Source organism: Anguilla rostrata, chromosome 10 (assembly GCF_018555375.3).
Source record: "Anguilla rostrata isolate EN2019 chromosome 10, ASM1855537v3, whole genome shotgun sequence".
Lineage (NCBI taxonomy): Eukaryota > Metazoa > Chordata > Actinopteri > Anguilliformes > Anguillidae > Anguilla > Anguilla rostrata.
In genome coordinates this window covers 15,332,534-15,359,781 of record NC_057942.1, presented here as the reverse complement: position 1 = coordinate 15,359,781, position 27,248 = coordinate 15,332,534, and the positions used below count along the sequence as shown (strand labels likewise).

The following is a 27,248-nucleotide window of genomic DNA, read 5'->3' as shown; positions in this document are numbered from 1 at the left end:
ATCCACCTGTCAGTCACTGCACACACAGTACAGCTTAGTATCCTGTGATCCAAAGGGTCATTGTTGTGGGCATGTTTATCATTATAAACATGATTAAAGTACTGTAGTGTTGATAAGACCCCAACACTACTCTGTAGATTTAAAGTTAGAAACTAAACATGTTTGTAATTGGAAGAAAACACACACTGAACGCATATTCATCCACTAATAAAGATATCAATCCATTGAGGCTGAAAACAGCTTAAAACAGGTAGATGTCTAATTCACTAACTACCTTGCTATCTATATTTTACCCTTTTGAGGTTGCAAGTTATGAAAGTCACTTTAGGATGCTATTTAGCTAGCTATTTAAATTGACAGTGTATGGAAGAAGCGACCTGCTACTCCAAAGGCAACTTCCAGTCCAAATTCACATACTGTATGATTGGCTTTTTTCACATGCGGATGACAATTTCCACATGTAAAACCAAAACATGTGACGTGAAGTTATGTAAAATTTTTAACGTGACTGAATTTTTCAAATGTGAACTGCAGTTTTCAGTGAAAACAAAACATGAGACTTGAAATAGCATAGGTTATCTGTTCCCACTCTCATCTTATAAATGGTATTATTTTTATAGCTCACATGTGTACTCATAATGTGTTGGGTGTTCACATGTGATTTTTTTGTAAAGGTACTAGCTCGAACTGTTTAGGAGGATGTGCCTATGTAGAGGGCTGGTCTGTAATGGCTTGATTTGGTCAGTAAGTGACTCCTCTCATTAGCCAGGATAAACTCCAACCACCGACTTGTAAGAATGGATCGTAGTACTTCCATTTGCCTCCAGATATACATGCGCTTCTTCAGTGAAAATGTAGCAAATTACCACCAAAAACAACAGCCGTTCTCAAAGTCAATTGAGAAATTGAGAAAAACAACCCCAGTAAATTCCCCATCACAAATGTCAATGGGGCAAAGAGCAACTAATATGCAAATGTTTACATATTGTGACTTATATTTATAAAGCTTTATTTTTGTGAATTATGCTCTACATTTGTGAATAGCATTTTGAAAATGGTGTTATTAAAATGGTGATATTAGGTCACTGCAAGGAAATAAATAATCAAAGAGTCTTCAGTTATCAATGTTTCTCTGCAAAACTCATTGAACGTAAGTAGGAAAATATCCAAATGTATGTGTTGAAATGCTATTAATGAGAAAAATTCCAGGTACAATAATCCAAAACTTCCACTATTCAAGGATTCTGATTTAAATTCTGGTTTGTTTCAAATTTCACATACTGTCCGTATAAAAAATGTTTAGCACTGTCATTCATTTTCATTAAAGTATAAAAGGTCAATACTATTTATTTGACATATGTTTGTGGATGTAAGAACAATTACTGAATGTAGCAACTGTGGTGGCACAATATCATTTGCAGAGAGGACATGGTTCATCTAAGAGCCATAGAAGTCATTCCTTAATTTTTCTGTAACAAATGTAAGATTCATGGGGATTTTAGTTTTGTTTTTTATTCATCGTCAAGAATTTATTGATAACTGAAATAATTCATTGTTTACGAATTTCAAAAATGTGTATACTTGGTTTCATTACTCAAATGTAAAATGTCTCCCTTGTTATGAGCAAGGGTGTGTGGAACAACGGTGCTGTACAGTCTGATATAACGCTGATGCTAGGCACAGGCAGGAGAAATTGGTTGTAGCATATTACACAGTTTTTTTATTTATTTTATTTCTTTAGCAGGACTGCAGTGGCATCCTAGAGACAGGGTTAAGTGCCAGCTGTATCCCTTGACGTTGATAGAGTCACATTGCCCGGCATATTCAGTAGCTGGAGTCACTCAGAACAACTCTTATATCGGAGGAGAAAGCGGGGGAAAAAACGCAGCTGACATGTTGGCGAGCATTGTGACAAACGCTTACTAGAAAATAATAAAGTGGCAAAATAATTCCGTATCGGACACACTTACCAGAGCAGAAAGAGTCGGAAAGGGAAGACAACATCTTGTGTCATCTATCTTCCTTAAATACCGAAGCTGCGACAAAGTGGAAGGAGAAATTATGATAAATGATAAGATATATTTAGTCAATACCTGTATTTCTTTGTTTTTTTTCCCCCCAACACCCCCCCTCCCAGTTTTTCCATTAACTGCGTTCATTATGTAAGAAAGCTACCCCCGAACCTCTCAAAGGACCCCCCCTCCACAAAAAAAATGTTTTTTTTTTTAAAAATACACAGAGTACCTCTTTTTCATAAGTCTATCAAATTAGCACTTCATTTAAATAAGGCTCATAATTGAGGCCCATATTGCGGATGAAATGAATATGGACACCTGATAGGTCAGTGCAGCAGTCCCCATCACTGAGACAAATGGCCAAATGGGCTTTCGGGAGTCCTGCCTCTCATTTACAATGATTTCTTCTGAGCCCAGCCCTCTGATGGCGGAGGCTGGTGGCTGTGCATAAGCGCAATGCCATCATTTATTTTACTGCCTCATTTGAATATGATGAATATCGAGTCGTCTGCGTGTTCACAACAACCAAATAATCGTGGATACCACTGTGTTTTTTTTTTGTTTTGTTTTTTTTTGCCGCAGTGAATCCCATTTTACTATGCTTTTTTTTTTTACTCTTCTCCTTTTTTTCTTTGACAAGCTGCAATGAACAATGTGTGTGTATTAACCTTTGATACAGCAAAGGCTTTGTTGGCCACCTAGTACATATTTTGTAAGTGAATTGCATGATGTTTTACTTTAAAGCATTATGTAGCAGTGAAGGGGAATGCTTTTTTTAAAGTAATGAAGGCCATTTTGCTTCCCATAGATTCACATATAAAATTATATTATCTAGTTGCTCAGCAGAAATGCTAATCCAGGGAAACACAGTCAGTTAAATATTGCTCATTTATGCAGTCAGACATTTGATGGACGTTAAGTATCCCAGGTTGAGTAGCTGTCTCAGTGGCTTAAAAGCCATGTCCTTCTTGGGGTTCAAAGTACAAACCTCTCTGTTCTTTAGCCACAGTGCTGCACACGTGGACGTTGGCGATCCAGTTTTGGGGGTTTGAGCATTTGCTTGCTTCCGTGGGTGTATTTTTGGCTACATGGTCTTGTGTTTAGGAGACCAGAAGTTGACGGTTGGAATCCCTAGGGCAGGCACTGCTGTTGTGGCTCTGGGCAAAGGGTATTTGATGTGAGTTGCTTCACTGAATAGTCAGCTATGTGTAATTGGATATGTTACCTGGGATGCTACCTGGGAGGATGTTAATCTTGAGTATGCCACTGTTGGCAACGGTGGCTGTCGAGGGACATGAAGTCACTCCAGGATGAGGGAGCTGGCAGATGAGTGCATGCTGCAGTCTGGCACTGCAGACCAGCCCCTGGGAGGCATCTACAGACATGACCACGTAATACTAATAATGGGCTTAATATTGTGCCGACTGTGCGTGCACGAACCGGCCGTAATGTCAAAATCAATTGTGTGCTTGCTGACACCTTCCGAAAATGGAGCAGTATATCCCAGAAAAGGAGCAGCGTCTCCCAGAAAAGGAGCATCTCTCAGGACGCAGCAGTATGAGCAGCTGACTGGATGGGGTCAGGTTTCCCCAGTGCTGCTCAGCCTTAAATGCTGAAGAGCTCATATTGAGCACTCTAGTGCCCACAGTCACACTGCTTCTCTGAGCAGTCAGAGTAATGCAGATTAGAGTCGGCCTGCTTCACTTTACAATCCTGCTCTGGTTGAAAGGCACCATCTTTTTTATGATTGTCTGAGATGCTCGGGGAATTTGAGACCATATGCCTGTTTTGGAAACCCCCAAAATGATGCACTAATAGAAGCCATGTAATGCCCCTGTTAGCCGTGAATCCGGCTGTTTTTTTCAGTATAGTCAATGGGCAGAACAAACGACGGGTCTTTACTAAGTATGTAAATGACTCTGCCGAATTTTAGGGGAGCTGAGCAGACCTATCTGCAGGCACCGAGCCTGCTCTCGAAGACCGGGAGGCAGGTGACGCTCCCGCTTCCATTTTTCGCTATTTCTTTTTTTTTTTTTTTGCAAGCCGTGGAGATCGCGTGGCCTATTCATAATCGTATAGCGACCACACAGCAACAGGTAGCGGTAATGGCCGGGCATTAGCGTGGCATATCCCCAACCACAGGGGGAGAGGATTAAGCAAACAGGAGAAGGGCTAGATGGAGACAGAGTGAGGCAAGGGGGTAAAAACGATAGCACTGTCCAAAGAAACATTTGCGGTGCCGATATCGAACACCGTCGTCGGGTTACTATTTATCTCACGCCAGCCAAGTTGGCACGCACATCTGGCGCGGGGTACTTAGTGCAATTATTTATGATTTCCTCCAAGATTTAAAAGCTCTTCGCCCGGCCTTGTAATGCAGTAACTGATTGCGCTGCTAATGTAATTAAGGAGAGATTATGATGTCCACGTGGCGCACCAGATGGTGGCATTCACAGCGATGGAGGAAGGCACAACTGGCACACCGCTGCACAAGGGCAGTGAGGCGCAGTCAGTCGAAGCAGACCAGACTCCCTGCCAGACGGGACCGGGGAGAGGGGGAGGGGGTGGGGGGGAGGAGCGGGGGGCGATGGGTGAAAGGAGGTGGGGGCACACAGGCAGAGGATGACCTCCTCCCATGTGACAGTATCTAGTCTCCGTTGAGGTTTTGGCCTGGGGGGGTGTGGGGGGGGGGGGGGTGGTCGAGGTGGGGAGGTGAGGGAGGCGGGTGGCAGAGTGGAGAAACTGTGCTGCTTTCTTTGGTGTAATATTCGTGTGGAGGGGGAGTAATCCCGCCATTTACTGAGGAGCAATACATAGCCTGGCGAGGTCAAGAAGGGTGAATGGTGTCTTTTTCTCTGGAAAGAAAGAGCAAATGCTCCCTTTGTTAATGCTGCGTAGACACAAAGATTCCACCATTCCTTTTAGCCTGTAGTCAGGCGTTCACACACCTTGACTATAGATGGACCCCCTCAGTCACTTACCATGGTCAAAAGAAATCGCTTGACTTCTATACATTGTCGGCGCATAATCTTGTTACTATTGGCAAGCGGTTGTTGAATACGCTGGGAAAAGGAGACAGCTGAAGGCCCTGAATGGATGGATCCAGAAAGCACTTATCGCTGCTCTATGCACAACTGGGAAACACTGGCATCAGATGGCTCTCCACGCAGCAATATTTAGGAAAAAAATGGGCTTTGACATGGGCTTGTTCATGACCAGTCCTCCTCTGTTCCCATTAAAATTGTCTTTAAGCATTAGTTCGTGTCACAGTTGAGATCTTAAAGTCTTATCTAATGCTAGAAGTGTCAAAAGAAGGGGCTTTTGGGCTTAATAACTGTGAATCACTTACCAAACAGGGCATCGGTCACAATGATTGCCTCCCATATCCTTCTGCATTATGGGCTGTGTGTTGGTTTTATGGATGTTGCCATTATTGTCAATTGCTTTAGCGGGTGCCCTTAAACGAATTATGGAATATCCTGTATCATATGTATACAGATTTCTTTAATAATGTGTTTCTTATGATTGCCCTTGTTGTCATCTGACCCTTAATCTGCATTCTGTAATATTGCATATTTCTCTACGGCAACAGCCAGAAACTTCTCTGTCATTTATTTCCATAATGTACAGCAATCAGTTTTCCTGACCTTTTACAAGACGGTTGGCACTCCCCATAATTTCTTAATATCGCATTGTATTATACTATACGTATTATTTGTACAGATGCATTTTTTGTATGGGGCTGGATGTGTGTGTGTGTGTGTGTGTGTGTATATATATATATATACATTTTATTATTATTATTATTATTATTATTATTTCGTCATGTCATTTCAGTTTGTTTCCTCTTCACATTGCAGTTATAAAAGTATAATAATTTACCCTTGAGAAATGCATCTGTAAAACAACCAATCATGAAATGAAAGTCGCTTGGAAGACCACGTTGTCTTCCAGTTCATTCCTGTGTGTGTCATTGTTTGTAATAAAACTCTCTCTAAGGATTAAATTACTGTCCTTGAGATTTGTAGAAAATAAGGGATTGTGTGTATGTGTGTCTGTCTGTCTTTGAGAAAATAGTATAAAAAATATATCCAACGTTAATATTAATCCAACATTAATATTCAACAGACTAATGGGATGCATCTCTAAATTTAGGCTATTTTATTTTCCTGTAAAGACGGTAAGAAGTAAGAAGTTCAGTATTTTTAGTGCCATGAAAACAGATGGCTTTTTTAAGAAAAGAAAAGAAAGAAAAAAGATTTAATCACGTTTGGCAAAGCCATCACATTTGCAGAAAGGGAGAGAAAGCTTGGGGGATTTGTCAGTGAAGGCAACGTTGAGCTAACCCAAACTGACCTTTAATTACAGGCAGAAAAGCATGGATATTATATTGCGGCGCTCAGCTCAATCCTTTGGGGGCAGTAAGGGTGGGCTTCTCAAAACATGTTATTATAAGCTATTCAGGAGACATGGGGGTTCTTTATGTGCAGTTGGAAGAGGAAGGAAAAGGAATCATATTTGAAATGAGAACCGCAGATTTGCACTCTTCAGCCAGTAATGGGTTTGCTGTGGTGATGAGGGCATTGCACCGCCGTAGATTTCCCAGGTTGAGATAAGGATATTATTACTCTGTGTGGTAACAAAGAAATCTCCATCTCGGAAGTCCCCAGACTAGTGTCAGTAAATTAGAAAACACAGTCGATGACCTTTCCTCAAACCGTACAGAGAGTGAAGCTTTCCCTTTTAATCACAGGGCAAAACTATTGCTGCGTTTCTTTGGAGCATTGCAGAGAAGCCATAGCCGCGGAGATCCACTGATATCTGTTGCAGCAGTCAGGCAGCCTGTTTGTTTGTGTCATATCCTTAATTTAAATAGTGCCTTCAGTTGATTTAGAATATGTTGCTTTTACAGTTAAGCTAACCAAACCTATTTTATATTGGTCATTAATGGAAAAATAGAAGAACTAATCATAATAATTGTTATTATTATTATTATTATTATTATTATTATTATTATTATTATTTTCACAATGACATCAAGAGCATATGTTTGCATAGCTAATATACCTCATGAATTATACCCAAAGCTGAAACTTAAACTATATTTGCATGTGACACAGAAAGGGGCAAGGATCCCATTTACAGGAGTATCAAACATAAGCAGCGTACGCAAAGAGAGACTGGCTATAATTAACCTGTCCCCTTCCTGCGCCATCTGCAAAGCCCGCCATTCTTTCTGCGTGCGTGCGGCAATGGGCTCCGTCCCCACAGGAATCCGCCCCCGGCGTCATCCATCTTTCCCAGAATCCTCAGCGTGCGACGCGGTCCCGCGTTGAAGATGCTCGGCGGCTGAGGCCCGTAACGCGCCGATGATGGTTTTCACAGCCGGGAGTGCGATGCTGATATCGGCGTCTTTCTCGCTGAGCATTTCACCACCTTTTCCATAATTAGACCATTACTTTCGCAGGTGGGACACTTCTCTGCTTGGTACGTGGCCCTTATGTCACTCCCTCCCACACTTCCCACCACATTTTGGCAGCTGCGGGTTTATTTTATCAACTCTGATCACACTTGGCCTAGCTGCAAATTCTAACTTAAGTGTGAGCTTCTGGTTTTGTCATCTTTTCTGTCAAAACTGCTAAAACAGAGGTCAGGATATGTCACATGACAAAACAGAAAAACTATCTATCTATATTTATATATATGCACAAATTATCATTATACATTCATATATTATATAGAACACATTTTTTATGCATTATAAATTCCATGGGCTCCATTTTTACTTTTTAATTTTATTATTTTTGTCAAAAATGTATCAAAACAATGAACAGACAGAAGACAATGAAGAATGAAACTGCACTGAAAAAAAGTTATCTGATGCTCTTCCTTTTAAGTGGTAAGAAACTATAAGAATCCTAAGAGAAGATAAGTAATTTCTCTGTTCACTTCATGGTTGGACCAGGAACTTTGGGATCCACTTCGTTTAATGAAGTGGTTGACTCGCGCTCATACCTTCCGCTTCTCGGAGCTTTCTCAAGACCAACCGACGACCATCAGCCCTGAGGATGCACAGGACCCGAGCGCTGCCATTATTCTCTGAGTGACGCACGTGCACCACAGCTCCTCCGTTCCTCTAATCTATGGCCATTGATTCATTGTCAGTTTGTCATGAATGACGATGACCGCGTGAGGTCTCATTACCTTATTACCTTCATTAAATCTTATTTAGCTCCTGTATGTTTGATCTCATTGTCATTGTCGTTATTAATTCCGATAGGACGTTAGCCCCGGTAACAGATGCTCCTACTGTACTTTTCGCTACCAACAACATTGCTCTCTGCACTGTTCTAAACTTGTTTCGAGCAATGACAGGCCAGAATCAATCAGGATTACAGCCCTCTGCGCATGGCACTACAGATGCAGATTGATGCGTTCTTATATCATGCAATTGGCTGTAGCGCAATCTGTTCCGTTTCACTGTGTCCTAGAGTATACGCGCGTTTCAGCTGACATCGTTACGAATTTTTCATCTCGGAAAAGCGCGCAGATGGAATTACGCGTCCGCGCGTTTCCTCCCCTGACTTGAGGAGCAGTTCTCCGAGCACAGAATGGGGCGAGGGGATCAATGTGACCATGAGAAGAAATTAAAACCTGCTAAATTTCTCCATAGCTGCGCAACATGACAGGGAGACACTGGAGACCACATGGCCCAGCACGAAATCATTAAACCTTAACGAGAAAATGTCAGCCCGCAACACACCTACTTGTTTATTATTCTTGATACAATTATTAAGCGCTAAGCACTCTGGCAGGGGTATTTCCTGTTTGCTGGTACAATGGGAAACCGTTTCTCCTTGAGAAGGGTTAGGGCTGGAATATGATGAATACATTAGACAAAGATGCTTTGACCTTGGCTGAGGTTGCTCTACGAACTGAAATATCTAATCTAAGTCCTAAAATATGGAAGAAACTGGCATGACATGTTTTTAGTAGCAGCTTTATTTGCTCCCTAACTTTCATAGTCATACACAGAAAAGAGCTGAATGAAGCTGGAAACTGCTGGAGTCTGAAGCAGTGACATGCGACTGAGCAAGCTTACACTGGGTAGATAACACATCTTAATTCTCATGCATGGAACATGAGACTCATGCATTTTCACCGTCTCTCACTCCAGATCTGATCTTGCACTGTTGAAGGTGGATTGCTTATCTTTTTTAAATGTATGCCTATCTTTGTGCAAAACAGTAATTTATGTGACGTACAGTTAGTATTGGCAACAAAAGTGCAATATATAGCAACTACACTGTTGAGAAAATATTTCAATTGATTAAAAAAGGCAGTCGCTCAATACAGAGGTAGCATAATGTTACGCCCCCCTTCCCCAGACCTCAATGTTGAATCTCCACAACAGCCCACACTGCCTCCCCCCCCCCCCCCAATCTATAATACTCTCTATATGCCAAATCAGCCACCACCCCCAATTTGCCAAACCACTGTACTTTACAGACCTTAGGATCTCTGAGTGTGGTGTATGCTTTTATATGTACCCCAAGGGGAAGGGATTGCCTGTCTTGTGAGGATGGGAAGATGAATAAATGAGTTTAACCAGGGGTTAGACCATGTCTCCTATAGGGTATTATGTATAAATGGCAGGGCAAGGCAGGATCCAAATTTCTGGTGTCAGGCTGTTTATTATATTACCAACCATCCAAGGCTTTGGGAGATCATCACAACATGATTTATGCAAGCATGTCAGTCTCATTCTGCTGCTCGAACACCACAATTTTCCCAATCTCACAGTTCTTCCTCTATTGATTTTATTTCACACTTTCCTATCAGTCATCATAAAGGTTTCCAGATATATATGTGTGGGTGGATGGATAGATACAGTCATTGGATGGTTTTATGTGATATATTTTTGTATATGCATTCATTATTTTTTCTATCCCTAGTGATGTGTAGGGTTTTGGTAACATTTTATTTGAAGGGTGACTCATGTAGGAAGCACAATATTTTAATCAGATTTACACAATGCCTATCATAATCTTTCATGCATATTCGCACCTACGGCGAGTGGCATGACCTTGGTTATTTCTGCTCCATGGCCATTCATGTAATTTGTCATATGGTTATGCATATTCATTGATGAATGATGATATTAAGATTTTATGATGATGCTTTGTAGGCTACATAATAGACATTTCAATTGCAATCGATATAATGTCATATCTGTAAATCTAGAATACTGAAAGAAGTCACATCATTTCTATAATTGCACAATTTTGTCTGCAAATAAATGATTGACTTGTATGTTTGTTTACCCATCTGGACTGGACTTTTGCAGCTGTGATATTTAGGGGTGTCAAGTAGCGAAGCGGCTGATACAAAACTGGGATTGTTCTGATTGGTCACAGACTCTGACTATTTAATGTCTGAAAATGAAAAGTTAACAAAATAATTTATCTACTTCAAAGTGTATCACCATACAGCTGCCACAAAGTTAGTGGCGACAACACATAAACAGGAAGTGCTGCGTGCTAATGAGAGAAAACTTTCACAGGTGTATTTAGCTCATGGCCACTAGTTGTATGCTCTATAGCGCCACCTTCAGGTAAGGCACTGTTGTGCATTTTTACCATAACTGGCATTCTTTTGCCTAAATTAAAACTGTGGTGTCTACACATTCAGTATAGAGAGTTAAGGGAATACGATTTATATAGTTGTTTAATTTCTGCCGTTCTGCTGTTTTCCATTTAAAATATTGCATTCCAAGGCCAAAATGAACTCATCCAAGACTGCTGGGCCAATGTTCACAAAATACAGGATTCTGACAGTTTGTGTAGTATGTTGAAGAAAAGTTATCAAAATAATTTTTGTAATTCAGTGTGGTCGGCCACAACGCACCTTCAAATTTGTGAATATTTGTGACTATTGGTACAAAATATGTGATGTGTAATCCATAATGCGTGCAATCTAAATTATATTTACATTTTCCAAGTTAGTCTGAAGTCCACAAAGCATATTAAGTACAAATAGTTACAGTATGTTCTATAGTGCCACCATCAGATGAAGCGTGTATTTTCCATATTTTTGACTTTTACTCCTCACTTCTTGGCCTACGTTCAAAATCTTTCCATTTAAGATTAATCAGAGTCAGGTTATTTTTGCGTCATCCATTAGGCCTACATCCTGACAAACGATAGGCTACATAAAACGGCAGCTGAGCGTCATTTCTCCAATGTTGTTTGGACCCCGTTAATTGCCCTTTGCGATTATATTTTACATTAGAAATTAAAATAGAAAATGTTTAAAAAGGAAAATATTATTCTCTCGCACATTTCGCTATAGTGATACTTTGATGGAACAGTAAGCTTTAGAACTCAAATTATATTCATATGATATGAATTTTAAAAACCAAATAATTTAGTAATGTTGCATACCGTAAAAATACTGTTGAGATCTAGTTTATATTCTAGTGTACAATTTTAATCTGAACTCCTAAGGGAGAAAGGTAGTAATTCCATTTCGACCCCATAGGGGTCTCTCTCAACAACTGTGCTCAACTATATTAGACATTTCAATGGGCGGCTCTTTAATTTTTGATTTCCAAAAAAATAAACAGAAATAGGGATTAAGAATTCTAGGGTGGGTGTGGGATCTACGACTGACAGTGGAAAGAAAGAAAACGAAGAATCAGTAAAATAATCAGAATTTATACTTGTGAGTTTCATTTATTGACTTCACCTGGGTAAGAAACTGAATTAGCTAGCTAACGTTAGCCATTGCTTTCCCTGTTCCTATCTTTCGCGGAGGCTGGCTGCCCACAATCCGCCTTCCTTGCAAGTTCTCTCCGCCACGGCATATACTCGAGTCCGATGCATAACGTTAGCTACTGTTCTGTTTACCACTCAGGTCACGAGAAGCTGCTTTTGTCTAAGGAGGAGAAACAAGGTATCACAAACCGTTAAGTTGATAATAGATAAATGATTCGTCGTCCAAGTATTTAAAGCATTTTTACCTTTAATATTTGTTTTGAGAAGGCTGTCGGGCGTCTCACAGTTTACCTTCAACAACAACCTTAACTGGCTAGCTAGCGCATTATTTACTAAAACGTTAAATGGACAAAATTATAACTTGCAAGCAAGCTAGCTGTAAAGTTTGAGCCAATATTAACTTTAGATTCTGAGAAGGGTACCTACCAATTATCTTATGGAATGCAACCAAACTAATTGCAGCACTTCAGATTCTGGTTGCTACCAAGCTAGCGAACTCAGCTAGCTTGATTGGCAGTCTCGGTAAAGACAGTCGTTACCATACAAAAACTGGTTAACCTAACCTAGCCGCCAGCTCGCAGGTGTTTCAGGAAACCTTGCATTTGGCTTTCACATTTGTGTCGGTTCAATCGAATGTTTACTGACTACTTACAAAGGCGACTAAGTTATGTAACGTATATGCAAACAGCCTAGCTATATTGCAGCTGAATTAACTTGGCGAATACTACGTTAGCATCTAATCGAACGATGTCTTGTGGCCAGATACAGTTCTAATATTTTCAGTATTGCTTGGGTTACTTGGCTAACGTTAGCTAGTCTACTGTTACCGGAAAAGCGACGTTTAGCCGTGTGCATGTGCTGAGGTTTTGAAGCTAAATTCTGAATCTAATTCAACTAACCAGCTGGGTAACTTTGACAAAATAATAAAAGACGTTGGAATGCATGTGCCGTAACTAGCTGGCTAAGTTGGGTAGCTAGCTATGTATTAACAGCATACTCGACTGTCACTGCAAACGATGTTACTGAAAGTATAATAATGCGATTGATTTTGAAAGTAGAGGCAAGCTCTCATGATGGTACTGTAGCTTGTGCTGATAGCATAGAACTAGAATTAGTCTTAAACTGTCTCCCACTTGGCTTTGTTTTCCCTGAAACTTCACATTTGCCCTCAGTAGTTGCACCTGTCATGCAATGGGTGGAGCAGTAAGACCAGTTCAGGTTCCCAGCACTTACGTCATAGTGTTTGAACCCCAGTTTAATGACAGGTTCTGTGACTGCCCTTCCCTGCCGGCAGAGCCTGTCCAGAATCTGTGCTGACCTCCCTCGGTTCACACAAGCCAGCCTCCAGTATCTACCGGTGGGGTTTTAGCTTGCGGTCTCTGAAACCCATCTCCCTCATGGCTGGAGACAGATATTAACCAAAATCCCCTGAGAGGCAATGTCTGGAAAAGGAGGGGGAAAATGCTTACCTGTCGCATCATCTAAACATCAAGGTCATTCTGTGCCCTTTATTAGACTGGTATGCTAAGTACCTTGCTCGTTTTGAATATGAAACAGCCAGACGCGAAGTGTATAGGAATTAATTTTTTATGGCTATTACTTTTTTTTTTTTTTTGGTTGTTTGGTTAATGAACTCCTTTTGGTTGTATCAGCTAATGAAGGAGGTTGACGTGTGCAAATCCTCTGCATATGTTGAAGGTACACTAAACCTACCGTTATTTGTTAGGTGCAATTGACTTAGCCTAGGTCATTTGCGGAAGTTCTTCCCTTGAGAATGCATTGAACTTAAGTTGCACTGAACATGAGGTTAAAGGCTTTGTGTCAGGGATCCAGGATGAGTTTCTTTCACCCTTGGGAGTTCCCCTAGGTCTGGACTGCTCGACTTCAATTTTCCAATTAGAGTCAGTTTGCAACGAAATGGCATGGCGCAGTCAAGGAAAAGCCGGATTGATTAGTGCGCAAATTAACGCAAGAAAGAGATCATTCTCCCACTGTAAGCTAATTTGCTTGCCTGCATCTCTTTAATAAGTCTCCCCAACTAACTTTTTCTAAACGGGAAGACTTCTGCCACAGTAAATCCTCCAGATTCAATAAACGTAATTACAATAAATTCAGTAAACATTTAGATTGAACGCAATAACTGTGTCATTTACTCTACAAAAATGCTTTGAGCATAATTTAATAAAACGGCTAGGCAACCTCAGCATAGCCACTAATCTCCCTACCAGTCCTGTGCTCACATTAAGGGGAAAGCTTCTTTGGACAGGAAGAGGCAATAATAGATCTACATTTACTAGATTTCCGGGAAAATGTATGCGATTGCTCTGGCTTGTTACTGGGTGACTTCACTGGATGGATTCTAATTGCCTGTAGTCAGTGGGCTCACTTGTCATCTGATAATGGCGGGCTTAGAGAGCCCCTTGAAATAGCGTCATGCAGAACAGCCGCTGTTACACGGCTGCTTTAGAAAGCAGCCCATGACCAAACGGAATGAAACGCACTCTTTCGCTCCATACGGGGGCTGGGAAAATGACCTCCCTGTTCTGCCGTATGACGGAATGTTTTGAGTCCCTTTTTCCTGGCTATGTTAATACATTGGCCACACCTTTTCAGACAATTGAATGTGGCCTAATGTAAGCAACGTTTTTGTCGCGGCTGAGTGTCTTCACGTAGATATTGTTAGGAAAGGGGAATCAGCTCGCATGCCTCACCTTTTTCATTCTTCTGCAACAGGTGGGCAGCATTATTTTTGCTACCATTCTATTTTTTATATGTATTATTAGAAGTGTACTACATGTGCAGGTAATGATTATGTATCTTTGATGAATTTTGTTTCTTGAAATGTTATTGCATATTATTTAGCCGAATCTAGATTTTTGCATGCAATGTAAATGAGAAAATTTCAGTTAAAGCCTCGCCTGGCCCAGTGAAGTACTTCAGTGTTTTGCTGGTGTAGCAGAGGCCTTGTACCATTTTCTCAAGCACTCGCATAGCCTCAACATATTAAATGCCATTGGCTCATATATACCGGAGGCCTTCTGCAGATCTCGCGTGCTTTCCCTAAGGCGAGGTTGTAAATAGATTCCGTTGTGTAGTCCACAATCTTTAATAAGGCGATTTTGGTGTATTTTTCCTTCAACAGGTTCTCCTGATCTTCCTCAGTGTTCATTACTCATAAACTTAATTACCCCTGGTATGTGCACTATGACAGTGGCTTTATGAAATGTGCTGTTGCCCCAGCATTAATCACCATAATTAACTGGTTTTTAAAAAAAGATGCTTCAGATGCTGAACATCAATGTTGCTAAACACGTTAAGCTGCCTGGGTCTTGCCCTCCAAAAGTGTGATGTGCTACCTACCCGCTGTACATTGGAAGTGTTTTTTTTTTTTCCATCTCTGGTGTGCAGATAGTTACATCCGTTTGATGCAAAGTTATAAATATATTTACAACCTTTTCTGTCTTACTGTACTGTGCATGCCTTAAGTTTGTATTGCAAACTCTGAAGGCATAAGAGTTGACACCTTATTCCCTTGTAGCAGTTAAAGCTGCCTGGTCACTGTTTGACTTCTGCGTACCCTCCCTGCTTTGTTCTTTGTTTCGGGTAGGTGCGGGGCTTGCGTGCGTCTGAGGAGATGGAGCGCTCTGACATCCTGATGTTTGTGTTATTAAATGAAGCCGTTCACATGTCACTGTGTTTATTGGCCCGGTTGGTGCCGCGCAGGCCCTTTGCAGCCGGTGAAGAGAGGGTGGTGGAGGTGCCCGATGGTGGGGGTGGGGGAGGGGGTGGAGGTAAGGCCCTGTTTACGGCAGGGTCCTCCGCCGTCCTCTTTCGTCTGGTTCCCTGAAAGACGTTTTTGGTTCCTTCAGGACATTCCAGTCGTGTGCATGTCAGAGCACCGCAGTGGACTGAAACGCTCTCACGCGTCTTTACAACTTCTGAAGAAATGTTAAAGTAAAAAAAAAACTTGCCCAAAAGTGTCAGGTAGAATGATTTAATAAAGGGAGCATTATACAGCCTGGTATTAATACATATCTGTAAATCAGAGAAGTCACACTGACATCTGCCTTCAGAGATAAGAGCCCGCGGTTTCTGCCAGGTTTGGCGCTCTGAGGAAAGCGGTTTGTTTGCCATTAACCGGAAAGTGAACTTGCAGGTTCTTTGCCGGTGCTGTTCAGAAGGCAACTTGCCCGATTCGAATTGGTGCTAATCTGTCATTTTCTATGCCATTGACACAGTCCTGTAGGCTTGTCATCCACAGGCACCACAGGCCTACATTGCGTAAGGTCGATGATGGCCGACTTTGAGGCTGCAGTCAGCTTTCACAGCTTTGCCCTTTTTTTGAAATCTTCTATGACCCCCCTCCCCCCTTTCAGTGAAGAGTGTGATTCAGGGATCATTTAATTTTTCATTAGGACTGAATTTTTTCTTTTCAGGCACGAGCAAAAGAATAGGCCTTTAGTCCCAGTTTGTTTGCTCCTCTTTAAAAGGGAAAATGGCTCTCAGTAATTAATTGCTTGGCTGATTAGATCCTCAGCATTGTTATTGTCTCCATCGCCGCAGCTTATTCAGTGTACAAATGAGCCTTGCGGCACAATTGTTTCTCAAGCTCTCGAAACTGCTTTCACGCCACCATTAGCCCGACTTTTGTGCCGTCGTTCATCAACTGAAGACCCAGGAGGAATCTTTGCAATCCCCCCATGCCTTGTCCTCGGTGACCCTGGCTGAGCTCTTCACTTCAAATTCCCCCTCCCCCCCCCCCCATCCACCCTGATGTTTTCCTGTCACTGCCAGTAGATGTTTCCGAGGGTGGGGCTTTCTGACTGCATGTGCGCTGTGTTCCAGAGGCCGTCCAAGATGCCAGAGGTGCGGGAGTTGAACGAAGCCCTCCCCGAGCTGCCCATGGACCCCATCACAGGAGTAGGGGTGGTGGCATCTCGAAACAGGGCGCCGACCGGCTATGAAGTGGTGAGCGCCATTGAGCCCTGCTGTTCAGGGAATGCTGGGGGGTGGGTGGGTGGAGGGTGTATCAGAGATGGGAGAATGAGCTTCATAAGCCCCATACTGGGTGGAGCTTCCGTGTGCTCTCAATCACTAGGTTGTATGAGTTTTGTCTCTGAACCAAACCAGCAAGTTGTAAAAAATAGCTACACATTTTGGCATTCATGAAGTCGCACTCTTTCCTCACGAATATGGTGGCGACTCTGACCAGTCCATCAAGTATGTACGAGCCTAGAAACAGAATAAACAATTTAGTCTAATTAAGCTCCTTTAAGGTGTAAGGTCACAAATATGTGATCAGAATGTTCTTAACATACTAATGTTGATGTAACAACCACTACTAGTGACTGAAAGCAATGGAGTTCTAGAACACTGATTTAGAATTTTGGAGGAAAAAAATAATTCTTAAAAAAACCTACTCTTCATAGGGTTATAATAACACAGTGAGTATTAAATGGAAACAAACTATCCACTCAGAGAATGTAAACACTATCAAGTGTTTCCCCTGATATTGCTTTGGCAGGAAACACTCTCCGAGAACTTTTGTTTAACCAATCGCCAAGAATTGCAGTTACCATTAGCAGTCTGTGGACTAGTTCATAATCTGCCGCTGTATCAGAAGTTATCAACTCTTCTAACATGCAAAACTGCTTAGGAAACAATCAGGAGAAATAGTTGAAATCTGCGATTTCTTCTCCCTCCAGTTAGCAACACAAATTCCTGAAGGCACCCTGTACTTGTTGCAGGGAGTTGCTGTAAATGAGCCTGTGTGCTCAGTCAGCCTACCCTATAAATACAGGAAAAAAACAAAGTTAAATAACTTATTATTACCAATATCAGTGTTTGAATAGGCACAGCAAAACATTAATTGTATTGCTGTTGAATTTTTCTGCTGTATTTTTATATTTATATTTTTTTGTGATCATCATTTTTATTGATGTTTCACATACAAACAGTGCACAACAAACACAACCAAAAACAAAACCACATGATAAAACACAAAACTGCAGAAATTATCAACACCACAGAATTTTGAATATTGAATATCAGTTTGTACAACTCTTGATATACGCTTATTCATGTGTCCTTCATATTTAGATAACAGCATGTTACGAATCGCCACAGAGAGCATTGGCCATGACCGCACTGTTCTAGGTCTTGCCTTTTTAATTGTAGCTGTTGAGCATTTTAAATTAACAATATTTTGAAAATTGCTTACATTTATTTCTGAATTCCAGTAGCGTTCTTGTATATTTATTGTGGCTTTAAATGCTTTCAATTTTTTTTCCTGAACATAACTCTTATTAGGGGGGGGGGAGGTGCCATCCCTTCCCTCTATACAGCTGTCCACAAACTTAAGGAAATTAAGAATATGTAGTGTAATAAGTAGTGTAACATTTAGTGTAAAACCTAGTTTAATACCTTGAGTAGTTTATATTTTAGTTTCACTCTAAAATGAATGTTAAAAATTACAGTGATAGCTAGTTGGAGAGACACAGTGTTTGTTTTCTAGAAAATTTTGTCTTGAAAATATTTAGTTTTTTTTACAATATTAATGCAACCATGGGATGAGTAATGGAGTATATTCCCTTAGGTTTTCATTAAGATGACAGTTCTGTGTAAGGGAGAAGTCCCAGAAATTAATCTCTGTTTTACAATTAAGAAAATGTATAATTTTCCCCCAAAAGCAAAGAAACCAAACACAGCATCTAGCTGATTGTATTATTAACACATTAATGCATTTTTTATTTTCTCTACCTGGTAAAACCTGGAGATAATCTAGCAATAAATCTTGGGGGGCCTCCATTTTGCCACATTGCATTAAACAGGTACTGTAAGTTCCAAGTTGGAGAAGCAGCTGAAACATTAGCGTCTGCTTTACTGGTTGTGGGAGGGAGAACCCGCAGGTTTGGAGTTCACTGCCTGTGGCCTGTCCTGGGCCCCGAAGCGTCAATCATCCAGGCCTTCCTCCAGGTACCGGGTAGACTGACCTCAGGGCGGATCCCAGTCTCAGCCAGGAAAAGGCCCCCGGCCCCTCTGTTGGTTTAACCCTTTGGTGGCAGAGAGGAGCTGCAGTCCCAGTCTTGGCTCACGGAAAGAAGAAAGCGGATAACCGAGAAGTAGGACAGCAGAGTTAAAGGCCTCCTGGGGACTGCGGAGCTGGGGCCTGGAGCGGCCTGTGGATTTTAGAAAGCACAGAGCAAACACAGCGACGCACAGCCTGGAGTGGGCCCCAGGGCCCCCTGCTCTCCCTCTTTCTCTCTCTCTCTCTCTCTCTCACTTCCTCTTTTCCCTCCGTATCCCCCGCTCCTTTCCTCTCTTCTTCATTCCCCCTTCCTCTCTTCCTGCCTCCTCCCCTCCCCTCCCTCCTCCGGGTCTCCGGAGGGAGAGGCGGCTTGGCATTTTGATGAAGCGCTGCCGGCTGGCGTTGAGATTTCCCCGGCACGCCGCGAGGCGCAGCTACTGTAGGACTCCGTGAGCCGCTCTCTCAGACTCCCTCCGTCTCTTCCCCCTCCGCTCACAAAAACGCGTTTGATGTGCGCCGCAACATTCCGCACTTTCAGCCCCGACTGCTGCTAGTTGCCGCGGGTGATTGATTGAAGCCGCGTTGGTGACACGGGTGAGACGCGCGGGGTCCTGAAGGCGTTCTCGTAGCGGCGCCGCGAGACAGGGTTGCGACTGTGACACGGTCTGCCTGACACGGATGTAGATTTTTTTTCCATTTGTGTCGCTTGACAGATATTTTTTTTGCCTCAGTTTTTATGTATCAAGCCCTACACTGGAAAAAACAAATCCGAGTGCAGGAAAGTAAGCCCGGCTGCAGTACGGAACCGTACGAGCGAAACTCAGTGTTTTTCGCATGCATGTAGGATCTGAGTCCGAGACGTTTTTTTGGTCACAAGTCCTCCCGCGGAGCCCCGCTCGGCTTTGCCGTCACGTGTTTTAATTGCCGGAACGTTCTTCCCTTTGATCGCTTGAGCGACTCAGCCGTGTGAAGAACACCTCTTCCCTCCTCCTCGATTGCGGGCTGTCACGGAGAGAGATGGAAGCCCCTTCATTGTGTTTCCGTACGCCAAGGCATCAGGTGACAGCCCGGGATTAATGGGCGTAGCGCGGCTTCCGCTTGCCGTCGGTTAACCCGTTCGGCTGGTTAAAAGTTCTCCAGCAAGTTTTGTTCCCCGACGAACTTTTGTTAGCACGTTTTATTAGCACGTTTTGTTAGCACGTTTTTTTTTTTCTTTTTCCCCAAACCGTTGCATTGCACTGTTGAAACGCGGCTGATTAACTCTTTAGCCTTCCTCGTCCGCGCGGCCTCGTCTTCCTTTCATCGGTAAACGTCGGCGGCTGTTTACCCGCGCGGCGGTGGGACCTCCATCAAACGCGGTTCCGCGGGGACCCGACATCAAACGCTCCGGGCCCTCTCTCGGCGGCAACAGTCAGACCCCCCGCGGGGGACACGGCACGTCACTGTAATCTGGCTGAACACGTTACATACGACTCCCAAGAAGGCATTAACATAACTTAATTCGAAGGAGCGGGGGTATGACGCTAGATCTACGCTCGGTTTTTAATTGGCTGTCACCTCTCCGTAGCCCTTCTGTACAACCTCAGATGACTCTGAACCACCGCTATCCGTACTGTGTACGAAGCATAAGGAGTGATTTAGTCTTAAGAGGAAAGAAATAACTCTCCTGTTGCATCTCATTATGAAGAACCCCCTCACACACACACACACACACCGCCGTTCATGCAAAGTCCAGCGATGTTCCAGATCCAGGCGGGCGGCTCTTCACGGAACGGCGGGAAGGGTCATTCTGTTTTGTTTGGACGAGGCGCTGGGGTCCGCACCTGGGCAGAGAGCCCAACAAATTTCACTCTAAAGTGTGGAGAGACCGTGGGGCCTGGAGCCCGTACAGCGCGCCATAACCCTATCTACTCTCTCCTGACATCCAGCTGGAACCAGCCCGGATCGCTTCATTCGGGTTTGGATCGCTCTCCACTGCTCTTACGTGGATCTGATCGGCCCTTGAAAACCTTAGAAGTGTCGGTTTCTTGTTGTTGTTGTTTTTTTAATGTTAAAAATTCAAGATTCGAAAGCTATTTGATTTCACTTTCTGTTTGATTTCCTCAGCATTTTAAAATTTTTCTGTGTCTAAGCTGTTTAATTTTTGTCTAAGCTGTTTAATTTTTAACAACATCAGTTTTTTTGTTTTTCGAAACAATCTTCTTGTCAGACTGGTGTCAGGTTGGCATTGGGGTTTTCTATAAAAATTAGACCCTGTCCAATCACTTTTTTTGTGCTTATAGTGTCCATTAAGCCATAAGAAAAAGATTTATACTCACCCTTTATAAATTGAGAAAATCATATTTTCTTTTGATTTAAAATGTTAAATGTTTCTGAAGAGGAAGACTTGAACAGTCGAGGGGCGTGTTCCTTCCATTTTGAATATTCACAAGATCACAAGATGGAACACTAAACAGACTCGTGCTTGTGATTAGTTAGCTACCTGAAAATGGTGAGCTATTTGGAAAATGAGGAAAGAAAAAGGTACTAAAACCAACCAAAGTATGATAGAAGACTCTGTGTGTACACGCCAGTCAACCCCAGTGATGGGCCATCACAGTCTCCGGAGTTGAATCTGATGCTTCGATCAACGCAAATCTGAGTGTCAGAATGGTGACCAGTGTTTTTTGTCTGGGAGGCTGGCTAACTATGTAGTGCAGCAAGCTATTTGTCATTTCGTCATCAAGCCTTCTAATAAATTTATCTTGCCAACTTATTCCATCCGAGCAACAATATGTTTTCCCTGCACAGCTCGATTTTACTTTCACATTACCTTAAAAATTTCGAGTTGCCCAGAAAGGCACTTAAATAGCAAGTTGCCAACAGTGCTGATATTCACAAGGAGGCATATAAACATATCCGTATAATTAGTCCTTTTTTTGCATCACCACTGATTGCTGGAAAAAAAAAACATTTTTTGTATATTGCCTTGCTAACAACATCGCGGGTGAGGTCTTCAAAGACCAATACCAAATCCTTCAGCAGTAGGCAGTGTAATAACTTTTTTACTTTCAGGATGGGGAAAAAAAGCTCTACATTGCCAGCATTTAATATCAGAGCATTCATTTTCTTTGGCTCATAGGCCTAACTATTGAAAAGTGTGAATTTGTTTAGACGGGGTATTTCAATTTGCAGGTGATGTAATGTAGCATTATGCTATGTTATGTGCTGCCACTCTGATTGTGGGTAAAGTACCAAAGCAGGACTGTGACTGCCAGCATGGGATCATGGCAGTGTGTGTGTGTGATCATTCACTAGGCTGCTGGTGGAGATTCTTCCTAATGATGAGAGGTGGTTCGGTATTGTTACCGGTTGATGGTAACGATGGATAACGTGTTGCGTTCCACCTTCTTTGCAGGCTAATCTGTAGCCTCCAGAGGCCAGCTCTCTCGCGGGTGCTTTTTGCCTTGAGCTGCCTTCTCTTTTCCTCTCTGCGATTTCTGTACCGACTCCTTTCAGGTCTTTCACAGAAATGATCCCCTGTACATTTACTGTTGAGCTGTCTAGTTGGCTACATTTTTGAAGTTTTTTTTATTATTTATTTATTTCCTGGTAGGGGTGTGCATTAAATGAATTTACTGATTCATGAGTTACGCTTCTTTAATAATCTAAATAAAGTAATTGGGTTTTCCATCAAAATCTTAAATATCTTAAAGTCTTAAATATGAAACCTGGATATACAAGCAAATCGCATCTTAATTTAAAGCACATATATATATAAAAAAGAATTGAAAATAAAAATCATGAAATTGTGTATCAGTGTTCACTTCGAGGACAAATATATGCGCCAGCTTTCATGAAACTCTTGAGAAGGTCGTATCAAATTGGATTTCGGGCAGCACGACCCGCTTGATGTATAGCTAAATTACTGTACGCAATGCTTGTTTATCATACATCAACTTAATAATTATTATCACGGTCTCAAGACTTTGCTTCATCATAAAGTTTTAATATTCACCACATTGTTGTCCATTATTTTTCTCTTGGAGGTAACCTTGGCTTGTCCTTGAGCCAGTTTTAAAGGCTGCCCTCGTACACTTACAGAGAGCCACTTTGAGCAGAATTTTAATGTGAGCGAAGCCTAGGCTCACTCCATCCAGTTCTTCTGTTAATTGCTCAGCCCCAATGAACTGCTGTTACCCACTTGCTCAGGAGCGAGAGTTTTAATCTCACAAACGTGTGTGCATTGCCAAAGTTGCGGGTTTCCTTTATCATTTTTAGCAGACACGCACAATACGGCACCTTCCGCAGTTAGAGTACTCATTTGCTTTTGGTGGTCTCGGGTAACCACCTCGAGCTCCGCTGGTCGAAGTTGGACACAGGTGTGCTTAGCGGCGAGTTCGTCTGACTTCCTCGCCCGTCTCTCCCCCGGCCCCCCCGGCCCCTCCAGCCCCTCCCTCCCTAGCTCGCTCCCGCCGGTCGGCGCTTGGCATGCGGGGCGCGTCCCTCCCGCCGCCCGCGGCCTGGCAGGATGACGCCTGAGGTGGCGCTGCCCTCATTACTCCGCTGCTTGACTTTGGCTTTCACACCACCTTCCCTTTGTTTACTCTGACAGGATGCGCTGGGTACTGACCTGGAAAAAGTGGCAGAGACGGCTTGTCTTGTAAGGAGGGGGGTGGGGTTGGGGGGGGGAGGGGGGTGTATACTGGTGATGTATAGGCTCCTCCTGGGACCCGTCACATAGCTGGCGCAAGGCACCCACTCTCCTCTCCTTTCTCTCCGTGCCTCTCGTCTCCTCTCTTTCGCTTCCCCCTCTCCTCTCTTTTCTCCTCTTCCCTCCTTTCATCCTTTTTTTTCTCCTTCCCGCTTTCCCCCCCCCCCCCCTCCTCCTCTGCTCTCTTTTCCCCTCTGCTCTGCTCTCTTCCCCTGTCTCGTTCTGGGTCTTTCAAGACACCCCCCTGCCCCCCGCCCCCCCCCCCCCCCCGTTCCTTGTTTTCCTCGCCCAGTCACCCAAGGCCTATCCGGTGGGCTCGTTCATCACCATTGTCAGGGTTCGTAATAATGCGCGGGAGCTGAGATCTACGAGCGCCTCGTCTCAATGAACCTCATTACGCTGCCTCTCTCTCTCTCTCTCTCTCCCTCTCTCTCTCTCTTTTTTAAGCAGCCCTTTTAATTCCTCATGATTTTTTTAACTCTCCGATTTTTTGGTGACTCCAACGCTGCCCTCTTCCCCCTGCTAACCCCCTCGATTTCACGGCGACGGTGTTTGACCCCGCTGTTCTGTCATCCCCAGGACGTCGTTGGTTTTAACGTGGGGTGGAGGTGGGGGGTGGGGCGCCGGGGTGGAGCCGGAGACTGATGCGTGTGGGCAGCTCGGTAATGTATGCATCCATCCAGGGGGGGTGGTGCTACTACCTCCGTGTTATACTGCCTTGTCCCGGGCAGCTCGCAGGATCTGAGCCGGAGTCTTATGTGCTTGAGTAATGGTGCAGTGCTCTAATTTACCCCCGTATTCTAATATCCTGGGATTAGCTGTCGGGCGCCATTTCCAGAAGGCCCGCCGATCCGCTCCCACGGACGGCTCTGTTGTGATTGGGGGGGTGTCTCCCACACTCCGTATTTGCATAAGTCCACACATCTGGCGCAGGCTAACGACGCGCCGTGTTCCAACCACGCAGAGATTGATCTGCTCTGTAATTTAGTGGACTCACCGAATGCTTAGTTGCCATCGAGAATATCAGAACCCGGCTGTAACCCCGAGGCCAGTTAAAGGAGTAGCCTCGTCAGACTCGATCGTCGTAGTCGCTGTACGTTGCCCATCTGACGCCTCGGTCCGCACTTTGGTTCTAAGGAAGGAGCTTTACTCCCGTGTGATCAGTACTTGTGAAGTGATGATCATTTTTCATGAAGAACGATGGGTGGACAGGGGTGGACAAATCAGAAATCCTTGTGGTGGTCCTCTCGGTTACCAAACGGCCAAATCTGGTAGCCCCGGCCTATGTTGGGTAGCTTGGGTATATACTGGTGTGCTGGAATGTATGTCTGTGGATGTCTGTGTATCATCTGTGCATATCTGTACTATTTGTACTGAAATTATGTTACGAAGGTATTACATCCTTTTCCAGTCTTATTTCTTGAGCGTTGTACTATATTAAAAAAGAAAAATGAGAAATGTGAAAAAAAAATTAGGCAGCTATTCATTTTGTCAAGAAAATAACACTGCAGACTTAAGTTTTGCTTTCTGCTTCTCCGATGTTCTCTGTATTTCAGAACGCTGTTTTAAAAACAAAAAACACTTTCTGGGTTTTTTAATATTATTTTTTATATTATTTCAGTTTTAGTGTGTGCTTTCGATTGGCCTAGACATTCAGAGCCCTACATGTTTATAAAATTCTTTAGAGAATTGTAAATATTTTAGATCTTTTCTGACGAATTGCCCGCTTTAGAATGGAGGGTATAGTGCATTTGGGGGTTTGCGGTCTGAAGAAAATGCTTCAAGCAACTCTTAAACAGCGCGTGCAGCGACGTTATGCCTCCTGAGGTTGTGCGTATGCAGAAAGAAGTACCAGAGGAAGAAGTGCCGGTACAATATTAAAACCGCTATTTATGTTTAAAATAGTCAATAAACTATAAAATTAATCTGTTCATATGTACAACCTTCGGAAACATGACGTCAATAAATGCACAAGCGGCTTTGGGAATGACTTGAACTGGAAACTATCATTTCCCCATTCAAGCATTGAACATTCAGGCTAATATCAATCTGGGCTCAAGCTAGGATCCAACAAACACCCGGAACCTCTCTAGTCCACCAAAATCAGCGCTGTCCACCCTTAAGATCGGCCTGCCCTTACCCATGGCGGCGAGGGGTGGGATGTGCTGCAGTGGTCTGTTCTTGGGCCTCAAGGTTTTGTAGAACTGCAGCTAGACAGAAAGCATTCTGGGAAAGGTCACTGGAGAGGGCTCATGCTAGAGGGGAGAATTTTTATGAATCAAGGTTATTCCAGCAAAATAAACAGAGCTCAGATAATTTTTTGTTACACGTTTATTTCTGTTGCATGCCATTTGGTTTTAGCAGGGGGTCCATCAAAGTAAGGTTAGGGTTTATTTTTTTAATTTTTTTTTTGTATTAGAACCACAGTAAAAAAAATAAATAATAAAAACTGGATAAATTATCTCTTGGATTCTCAAATCTGGTAGGAGAAGAGGGACAGGAAGCACAAACTTGAGGGTAAAAGCGGGACCAAATGTTACATCCCCTCTTTCCTCAACCGAAGAACTTTCCTTCTTACCCACGTCGGCATCTCTTCCCCCCCCCCCCCCCTTTCCCAATCACCCCCTGTTAAGAGAACGATAAAGTTTCATTTTCCGCGCTGCTCCGGATCTTTGTCAGGTTGTCTTTAATCACCCGCGTCCCTCGGGACGGTATTTTTAGTCGCCTTTTCGGATTCGGGAGGCTTCCTCCGTACCCGCGCAGGGCACTAATGAGACGGAGGGAGGACGCAAGGCGAGTGGTAATTAAGGCGCGCGTGGGGGGAAGAGGGAGAAGAGAGCGGAGCGATCGCGCCGTACATACATTAACTTCACCTCCCCCCCCTCACGCTCTTTCCTCCTTGTTTTTTTTTTTTTAAACCCAGGTTTCACAAACAACAGATGGCGTCGACGCCGACCTGTGGAAGGACGGTTTATTCAAATCCAAGGTCACGCGCTATCTCTGCTTCACCAGAGCCTTCGCTAAAGAAAATGTAAGTTGAAATGTATACGTTTCCCTTCCCGCCTCCTCACCCTCTCCCCCCCCCCCCCCACCCCCCCCCCCCAGTCCCCCCCCCATCCTGACTGTCCGGTTGTTGCCATGGTTTTCTTCCTCCTTCCCTGGGCTCCTTTGGGCGACTACTCAAGCCTCTGTTCTCAATGGTCCATCTGATTATTAGAATTTTTACTGGAATTCAAACTTTGGTTTACTTGGTGACTTTTTTGAACCCAAGGCATTTTACTTGTACGCCCGATCGGGGAACCCAAATGCACATCCTTTATAAAAGAATTATTGATGTATTATTTGGGTATTTTTTGTTTGTTTTGCTCTGCTCACTAGAGAGCATACATTATGATTATTCATAGAATTGCAATCCGCTTTAATTTCCTCAGTTTTATTTTATTCAATTAACCTTTTCCCTGCAGACGAATCGGATACCGCCCAGTCATTCTTCAAAGATGTTGCACACATCAAAAAAAATAATAATACGAAAAATCCCCCACTGAATTTTAAATCATGAAAATCCTGCATTATAAGAAATGACACATCAAACATTTAGCACAATATGGTGGAAAAACGGGGCGTCTTTTTTTAATAATGGTAAGGAGTCCTCTGTGAATTGATTCTGCTTTGAATACTCACTTCGCATCAGTTTGAGGTAGCAGATACTTGATAATGATGCTGTTTTGATTTCATCA

The 27,248-nt window shown here is 43.1% G+C and overlaps 1 protein-coding gene across 5 annotated transcripts in view; it reads left to right on the top strand.

Annotated features, from left to right (window-relative positions):
* The first annotated feature begins 11,559 nt into the window (after positions 1-11,559).
* Positions 11,560-27,248, top strand: part of LOC135265114 (multivesicular body subunit 12B-like) — a 56,292-nt gene continuing 40,603 nt past the window's right edge. For 2 of the 5 annotated variants that reach the window (XM_064354391.1, XM_064354394.1), the window contains exons 1-3: positions 11,560-11,738; positions 16,637-16,759; positions 26,435-26,542. In XM_064354391.1, the coding sequence (XP_064210461.1) occupies positions 16,649-16,759; positions 26,435-26,542 (219 nt within the window). In that variant the 5' untranslated portion in view covers positions 11,560-11,738; positions 16,637-16,648. Of the gene's footprint in view, positions 11,767-11,802; positions 11,970-12,003; positions 14,525-16,636; positions 16,760-26,434; positions 26,543-27,248 lie in introns of those variants that run through there. The other 3 variants (XM_064354393.1, XM_064354395.1, XM_064354392.1) reach the window with 3 other exon arrangements.